Genomic DNA, 9,211 nt, shown 5'->3' on the forward strand with positions numbered 1-9,211 from the left:
CATTGGCTAACTTTGGTGTAATGATATTTACAGGAAGCAAAAACATTTAAGAAAACAATTATTGTTACGCTAATATGTAACAATGAATAATTTTCAACGCTTGGGAAAATGTGGCGGATTGGCATTAGCTATAAGCACGGTTAAACTCAAAGTGGTGGTTCGTAGTGTATAGGATACATAGCAATACCGTTATATACATTTTTCATGGCAAAAATCGATTACTTAGAGAACTGGAGTGTCCGTGGGAAATTGCAGAGGCAAAACGGCTAAAAAATTGCGCATTATCACAGCATAACTACCACCTCTCTATTGCCGCCACATTCTCTCGTCCAGGTAGGATTGGAGATCTTGTCTCCTCAACCCTTTCCTCCTATTGCGACCAAGTTTTAGTTGGCCCCAAGCTGATTCCACTTCCTGGGTATGCACGCCAGTTCGTGGATCAACAAAATTATGAGCATGGACAACGACTTCATGTGCTCTAACGTTTTGCAGTCCGATCAATCGATTGTAGGCAGCCCAGTCGTCTGAGTGCACTATAGTGCCTGGAAGAAGGCACCTCTGTATGATGGGCAGCAGAGTGGCCGCATCTCTTCTCTCCACAACTTGGAAATAGCCTCTTGCTGGAGTATATTCTGCCGATACCACACCAAAAACCCACGCTTGACTTGCAGCTCTTCTTCCCCTGTTGTACTGCAAGATTTATTAAGAGATGCAGATGTTAGCTTGACATAAACGGCCAGAACTTGAAACGCAACTTTTTGGTCTTACAGTTCTTTTTCAAACCAAAGAAGCAGAAAACCATATCTGATACTCAAACTCTTTTCATAGTTTATGGGTTATTTTATTTTTATTGCCGTGATGACTCAGTTTTCGTTTACTTTTGTCAGGGTGTGAATTATTCTTATTGGTGATGCTGAACGAGAAAATATGTCGTGGCAATATTGGGTAGTTGTTTTATACGCCATTTATTTAGAAGCTACAACTTTTACCTTAGGCTTGTGGTTGAACTTGCTCTCATCGCACTTAACCACAGTTCCAGGACCTCGGAATGGAATGAATGGTCTGATTTGTAGGTCCACAGAATAGATATCTTGAAGTCGTCTGCATATCTTCGACGTCAGAGAAGCATTAATTTCCAGAGCTCTCACCATTCTATGCTGTGGGTCATCTTGAGTGAAATAGTATATGGCCTTGAGGAGGGTGGCTAAAGCTACCTTAGGGAACTCTTCAAAAAGAGTATTGGTCCTAAGGCTTCCTCTTTTACGGTATCCGCTGCAGCGCCTGTGAAATGACTAAAGACTAAAGACCTGACCAAACGCCCGCAACATTTCAACGCAACATCTTGCAACATTAGGGACCCTTAGATTCTACAACAAGGACATCCATGTTTTAATCAATTGACACCTGTCAAAAACGGTATCCGCTGACCAGTATCACGCGACCATATCGCGGGCTGAAGCTTAGTTGACACCGAGGTCTGCTCTTTATTTGAAGTTGACCGCTGACTAGGTACTGGTTTTGATTGGATTGCAGGCTCAATTCATGTTAACACGAGGCTTCATATTTCGCGCGCTTTCTGTGGCTCGACGTTGCTACACGGCCACACTACATCAAGTTTATAGAGTCAACGCTTTTCGTGTTCAGGTGGAAAACTGTTTGGATAGTGTTTCTTTCCTGCGTTTTTCGCTGGTTTCAATCCAGCTTTACATATCATGATAGCAGTGGTCCACAATGGCTGCTACGCAGTTATTCAAGTCAATTATCGGATATAAACTCAAGCTGACTGTTTATTTTTAATTTGAATAGAGCTGCTTGTTTCTCTGTATTGCAATTTTTGGCATATCTTTAGAAGCTCTGATAGGGTTACATGATGCCTGGAGGACCTATGACTAGAACAGAAACGAAAGGAGAGCGAAAGAGAACGACAACGACCAAACAGAATACTAGTAATAGCCCATACTTAGTGCAAGAAGTTACTCAACAAATTATATCCTTGGGCATTAAACCGTTTGTTATTTCCAAAAAGTGGTTTAATCGGTTTCCCTTTGATCAAAAATAAGACACAAACAGCAGTGATAAACATATTGAACTTGTTCATTTTGATTATGACTTGACGTTTCGTATGTGCTCTACATACATTTTCAAAAGTAACCGTTGAAAGTTAAAACAGCTATTTATATATAACAAAGCGGATGAAATGAAATGAGTTTTGCATTCTCATGCAAATCAAACTAAATTCCCTTACAATAGTTGAGCACCAAGACTCACTTCGAAACCGAGACAAACGGCAACTCGGAAATGGCCTATTCAAAGGTATTTTTGCCCCGGTTTATGATTATGCAGGAAATATGGATCTTAACAATTGTTACTGAATTGGGGGTAACCACTCATTTTTCAAAGATAATTGATGAATAATATGCGTAAAAACCTTTAAAATACAAAGCAATGTATGGCACTCTTTCTCAATTGAAGCTTAATTATCTCAGAAAAATGCGTGGTTGAACAGCACCAAGATGTCCCTGTATTAATAAGCACCAGCCATAAGAAATACGAGTATCTCGAGATGCGCAGACCGTATGCGAAGTAACAATAGTAGGCACCGTCCATAAGCGATTACGGTGAGAAGTTTCTAGGTATATAATGCGAAGGCGCACATGAAGCGAAACTGCATCTTCACCTCAATTTCATGCAATTGCATCAAGCTGTGGGTTGTCCGTCACGTCTTTCGCACCGTGTTAATAGTTTGGTTTCTCTCCTCGTTTTCTATTTATTAACTGGGTAATAGATTTCAACGGCGACAAGCGCAAGGCTATGTCCAGTCTGCGGCGGTCAGTACATTTTTACCCAAAGCTTCAAGTTGTGATATGAGGTCTAAAAAATAACGCTCAGAAAGGCAGCCAAAGAGAAAGCAATTTGAAAGGCTACTGAACCATCATCATCAGGGGAAAAGGTTTTGGACAAGTAATGCAAAAATAACTACTACTCAGTTTTATAATAAACCACTTTATTTCCAAGTTATGTTTATTAGCATTTAAAGAGAGGAAAAAAAAGTAACCGTTTGCTAAGAATAACGGAGCAGGGAAGTTATGCAGGACTAGATAGTTTTCCTATCATTTCTTAGGGATAAAGGTACTTTTATTGTACATGCAATCCACTGTCTTGTAAGTTAGCTTTTATTACATTTTAAGGGAGGGCCACAGGTTTTTCAGTGCTGCACTTTCAAGTGTTACTCTCATAAAATGAAGTTATTTTTATTGTTGAAATTAACTTCTTCTTCTTCTTCTTCTTCTTCTTCTTATTGTTATTATTATTATTATTATTATTATTATTGTTATTATTATCTTATTATTATTATTATTATTATTATTATTATTATTATTATTATTATCTCGCAGTATAAAACTTTGGAATGCTGTCCACATTATGAGTAGTATAGGGTGCAAAACGAAAGATGCGATCACGCGATAAGTGGAAAAGAAATGAAAAAATGAAATCGACCTCGATTTTCAACGGAATGAAATCCAAGCTCCATTGAAATCGCTCTCGATTTGTTGAGGTCGATAAGAAGTCAAGCTCGAAAAATAACGATGTCAAGACGATCCGAGGTTTTAACAAACTGGAACTCAAAAGATTCGACATCCAATGTGGGCATCGTGCTCAGACTCGATCGAGCTCGACTTACAGTGCGAGCTCGCATTCAAATTCGTTCCTTGCGTCTGCGTACACGACTAAATCGGAGCTCTGTTTTGGACATCGTGTTCGCTTTTATTTGCGAGCTCGATAAAGGAAAATCGACCTCGGTTGCACATAAAACTAAAATCGCGTTTTCGAGGTCTGTGGTCTGTGGTCTGCGTTTTCGAGGTCTGTGTTTTCGAGACACCCCTGCATCGAACGACTGGGCTCGATGTATTCTTAATATTATACCAGCGACATACTGTGCTTGGAGAAAACGTTGCGGTGTCCAATCATTTCATCCACGTTCAACATATTGAGTTTTCCAATGAAGTCTCAAACAGAGTATTTCATAAACATCATAGCATTTGGACGGTTCTAGAAAATAAATCATGTTAGCGGCACTTTACGTTTTCTGTAATCAGTTTACATGCAAATATTTGTACTTTTCTCTATTGATATATAGGATTTTCCCAGCGATGGCATCTCAAGCTGGGCGATAGAAAGATCCTTTCTCTCCCCCAACGTTCCAACTATTCTTTCAGAACGGAATGTTCGTCATCATCATAGTATCATAATCTTTATTCAGTTATACACGGTACAAACATCATCTATATAAATATTACTATCTAAGTCATAAAAGAAAACATTCAGATCTATGCATCACTAAAAACTGAATACAAATTCAAAGTTCTATCGTTCTGAATATTACTACAATTAAAAAAGTACTATAAAAACCTGTTTTTTCATGAATGCCGCGTCAGATTTAATTAGTAACCGTCGAAAGCTAGTCACAGATGTTGCTGTAATTTGTCAGATAATGTTTTGCCACAGTTATGCGCGGATCAAATCGAAACTTCATCCTGTCAATCATTTGCCCTTTCACCGGAAACAGTGCATTTCGGTTGTGCGTGTCGATCTACCGCCGTCGAAAGGAAGCGATTAAAGTCTTTATTCGCGAAGTTAACTCAAATAAATACATTATCAATACGGTTTTGCCGTCTTCTTACACTTGACTCGAAAATACCAGCCTGAATTCGTCTTAGATTAGTTAGAAAAAGCACAAATAAAAGCCAAAGCACAACAGCTTACGTTCGAATTCTGCTCGCCGACAACCCAAGTTTGTTGACAAAAAAATTGCCACAAAATGTTTTAAATGGTTTTCTGGCTCTCTATTAATAGCGCTCACGTGCATTTTAAATGGAGTATCGGGAAAGAAAAATTGTCAAGCTGATATTTGTTTCGTATAAACATACCTTTTCAAGTAGCGAAAATTTGTATAAGCACTAAAAACCTTTTACTAACCATTGCCCGAAGGAACACCTTTGAGAAGCTGCAAGGAAGCCGCTGATGAATTTTGCACAAAAACCTCGGCCCCTAACACCGGAAAGCCAGACTTGGAAAGTTTTTCAGCGGAAGGCTTATTAAAGAAGAATTTCTAGAGCTTGCCCTCCCGCAGGTCGCCAGAAAGGTGCAAACAAGCTGATTCATGTCTGAAAAGAGTAAGGTCTAGAAGGTGCAGTCAAATTTTGTTTCTTGTATTGAGCAAACATTTATTCAAACCTTTTCCCTCACTCCCAAATAAGAACTTGCTGTGTCTTGCAATTCTACAGTGAATTACTATTAGGCCAATACGAGAATCAACATCAAAGAGGCACTCCCAGGGGTTTGAGGGAAGAAGAGAACATGGCTTATTTGAACTGGGGAACAGAGGAACAATATCAAAATATTTTAGGGAACAAGGGAAGAAAACCAATATTTCAATTTTAGGGATCAAAAGGCTGGGAACAAGTTTCAAAGTAATTTGGCGAACAAGGAAACACAAGAAAATATCTAAAGGGAACAAGGACTCCTCTCCCCAGGAGGCCCTCATCAAATGTTCTGCCTCTATCCAACAGCTCAAACAAGCTATTCCAACAATTTTTGAATGACCAACAGGAAAAGAAGACTCTCTAAGATAAACAAATTATTTATAATAATTATCACTTTAGCATGCAAAACAATGCTCAGATGCTTATGAGCACCCTCATACCCATGTTTGTAAAAAAGCACCATGAAGTATTCCTTGCAGCTGGTTTAGGCATTGTTTCATCTTTCAACATCGGGCAAAACCAAATCAACTCCATTCTCAGAGGGCACTGGGGAAAGAGGCTAGAAGAAAAAACTTGGATCAATCCAATTCTTCCAAGGTAATCTTTACAGAATAAGATTGTTGAAGGAACACTTTTGAGTGCCAACCTTAAGCCTTTTAAAACAAGCGCAAACAATACTAATAGTCTTTAAATTCACAAAATGTCAAACAGCACATTTTATTCTCATATTCAATTAGCTTAGGCCGCAATATTCCTTAAAACTATGCTGAACTATTTACCATAAAATGTGGAACATTTCCTTCCTATCTAAATATGCTGCAAAAGGGCTCCAAAAAGCAACCAGTTAAGTTTTTAGATAAAGATACACAATACCTAAAAAATAAATTATTTGATGTGATTAAGACATTGAATGACCAAGCAATAAATAAATGGCAGCAATGTATGTTAGGTTCACAAAAAGGGAAAAAAATATTCCTCAACTGATGTTTCAATATGCATATTTTAAATTAATTTTCTATCAACAACTCAAGAGACTGACTTTTCACTGGCATTGATTTACATTTCCATGATAAGTTTTAAAGTGAATCTGGCAACCACAGTGCCCTATGAAATTGGAAATAACTTAAACAAACTCTTTAAACTAACATTTTACAAGGGACACCATTGTTAATGCCCTGCGAAGAACAAAGATTAAATTGAAAAAAGAGTTGGTCTGGAGTTTATCCACAATGGACAGTTAGTGGCTGCATTCACCAATGTAGAGAACAAACACATCAAGTTTCTTCTCAAGCAACCAGGTGTTCAAGGAGCTATTCAATTTCCAAAGAACTATGGTAGTGTGCAACAGTACCTGGGTGAATTTGGGTACATGGCCTGAAACTGAAACTTGTGGAGCCAAACAACTTGTTGAGCTTTTAGTACTTAAACTGGGTAGATAATTATGTCTACAAATATTGTCTATTCAACCAACGGTTTCTCCTAATTTTGTGTACCATTCACTTGTTGGTTTCTTAATTAAAAAAATCGCTAATTCAATTAAGGATTCAAGTCCTTTCAAATCATCAAAGTTACTTTGCGCCACCAGGAACAAACGAAAAAATACAAGCAATGAAGACAAACTGCTCAAAAATGCACGACTCCCATTGAAACAGCAAAACGGGCCGGGGATCCTGAAGTCACTAAAAAGTGCTGCATGCTACGTGGATGTTTGCAGAACGATCGCAAGTTGTAATCACTGAAAGAAAACTCCACTCCAGATCTGATAGATGATGGTCGTGCAAGACTCGCCAGGCACGTGGAACACCCAACAGGATTGTTTGTTGTTTGGCACAGCAGATGAACGAAAAATTGTTCCCCTCACTATTAAGTTCCAACCCGATAAGACCAATCTTGCCCAAATACAACAACAATTTGGGCAGCAGGCAAGCTCATCACAAGCCATCGAAGTTGGCATAAAGCAGCATAGCGCTTCACCTGAAGTTCGATCATGATGGACACAAACAAGAGCTGAAAAAACTTCATATGGTCAGACGGCCAAATGCGATTGACCCAACACTCATTAGAGCGGCTCAGTTATCGGACATCAAAGTGCTGAACAAACCAAGGGATTTCGTCGTAAAAATGTTCACTCAGCAACGTCTTCTTCCTCCACAGAATAAAGTTCAAAGGCGATCCTGGTTTTTAATCACATGCTAGACCAATTCATAAACTGGATAAAGTGGTTTGCCAAATTGATTGCCAGAACAATGCGTCATTTCTGTCCCGCTGAGTTCAGAGAAGCGACGGTCAAGAGAGTCACAAGAGAAGGCATAGGCAGCCCAAGTTCGCGTCACTAGAGAGCGTGTAATAATTGATTACTAGTGGAAGATGACCTTTGAGTAAAAGCGGTGTTGCGTTACAGGCAGCCGTTGAGAATTTAAACGCGTTGTAAGACTTTGTATGGGAAATAAAATACCGAAGATTATGAAGCCTAAAAAACGCTCAATTTAACGTTCATTCAATAAAATGAATAAAAATGATTTACCTCTGGTGTATTTTTGTGCCTTTTGGAGCTTGTTTTGCCGTTTCGGGAATTCCGTGTTTTCAATGTTCTAAGACGAAGTCAAGGCTGCACACTACGATTCTGACCGTCGTCAGCTCAGAGGCGGTTTGCGACTCGAAAATCCATCCCTGCCGCGATTTTTTCACGCAAAGCTAAAGCCACATCATTTGCGAACCTCGGTGAATGTTTCGTCGTCAAAAATCCCCACGCACTTGGCTGGAAATGAGCATTTCTGCTTCCGATTACACGATAGCTGATGAAGTTAACGGCTGGTGACACTGTATCACGACACGGAGCTTGGATCCGAGGTCAAATCAACTCCACCCGACGAGGTACAGTCATTTCATGTACAACACTTACCCCATCCCCACAGCGGCTTCTCGTAACAATGGAGCTCTTCGAGAAGCCGCTGTGGGGATGGGGTAAGTGTTGTACATGAAATGACTGTACCTCGTCGGGTGGAGTTGATTTGACCTCGGATCCAAGCTCCGTGTCGTGATACAGTGTCACCAGCCGTTAACTTCATCAGCTATCGTGTAATCGGAAGCAGAAAATGCTCATTTCCAGCCAAGTGCGTGGGGATTTTTGACGACGAAACATTCACCGAGGTTCGCAAATGATGTGGCTTTAGCTTTGCGTGAAAAAATCGCAGCAGGGATGGATTTTCGAGTCGCAAACCGCCTCTGAGCTGACAACGGTCGGAATCGTAGTGTGCAGCCTTGACTTCGTCTTAGAACATTGAAAACACGGAATTCCCGAAACGGTAAAACAAGCTCCAAAAGGCACAAAAATACACCAGAGGTAAGTCATTTTTATTCATTTTATTGAATGAACGTTAAATTGAGCGTTTTTTAGGCTTCATAATCTTCGGTATTTTATTTCCCATACAAAGTCTTACAACGCGTTTAAATTCTCAACGGCTGCCTGTAACGCAACACCGCTTTTACTCAAAGGTCATCTTCCACTAGTAATCAATTATTACACGCTCTCTAGTGACGCGAACTTGGGCTGCCTATGGAGAAGGCTGAGCGAATGTCCACCGATCTAACCAATCCGAATGTAAACAATTGGCGTGACGTCGAATAGCACAAGGATAGCACAGTTTTTCCCGCTCGCTGAATTCTGATTGGTCAGTTTAAATTTCAGCAGCTCTCGCCGTATGCAAGGAGGCTCCTTCGTTTCTCCCCTATATTTTTTAAGACCTCTGGGTTCGCCAGGGGGCAAACAAACCAGTCGCGCTGCTCGAAATTAAAATACTCGATTAGAAACATTCAATAAGAAGTATTTGTAGGATTTAAGCTCGAGTTAAAATTGGGAGATTAGAAACGTTCAATAAGAGGTATTTGTAGGATTTCAAGAAAGGTGTTATTGGCTTGCCAATAAACGTTTTATGCATCTCAATAAT

At 39.7% G+C, this 9,211-nt stretch overlaps 1 protein-coding gene across 1 annotated transcript; it reads right to left on the reverse strand.

The window, feature by feature from the left end:
- Window positions 1–1,151, reverse strand: LOC138031816 (uncharacterized). The gene is made up of 2 exons (XM_068879441.1): window positions 990–1,151; window positions 1–690 (listed from the first exon to the last, which is right to left on the reverse strand). Exons 1-2 carry the CDS (start codon window positions 1,149–1,151, stop codon window positions 307–309), a joined length of 546 nt encoding a protein of 181 aa, XP_068735542.1. The 3' UTR covers window positions 1–306.
- Window positions 1,152–9,211: the final 8,060 nt, after the last annotated feature.

This window comes from Montipora capricornis, chromosome 14 (genome assembly GCF_036669925.1).
Source record: "Montipora capricornis isolate CH-2021 chromosome 14, ASM3666992v2, whole genome shotgun sequence".
NCBI classification, from domain to species: Eukaryota; Metazoa; Cnidaria; class Anthozoa; order Scleractinia; family Acroporidae; genus Montipora; species Montipora capricornis.

Coding starts and splice junctions, on each gene's coding strand:
- LOC138031816 (XM_068879441.1), bottom strand. CDS start 1,151: ATGGTGAGAGCTCTGGAAATTAATGCTTCTCTGACGTCGAAGATATGC. Junction 691..989: donor AGTTCAACCACAAGCCTAAG/GTAAAAGTTGTA, acceptor TAAATCTTGCAG/TACAACAGGGGAAGAAGAGC.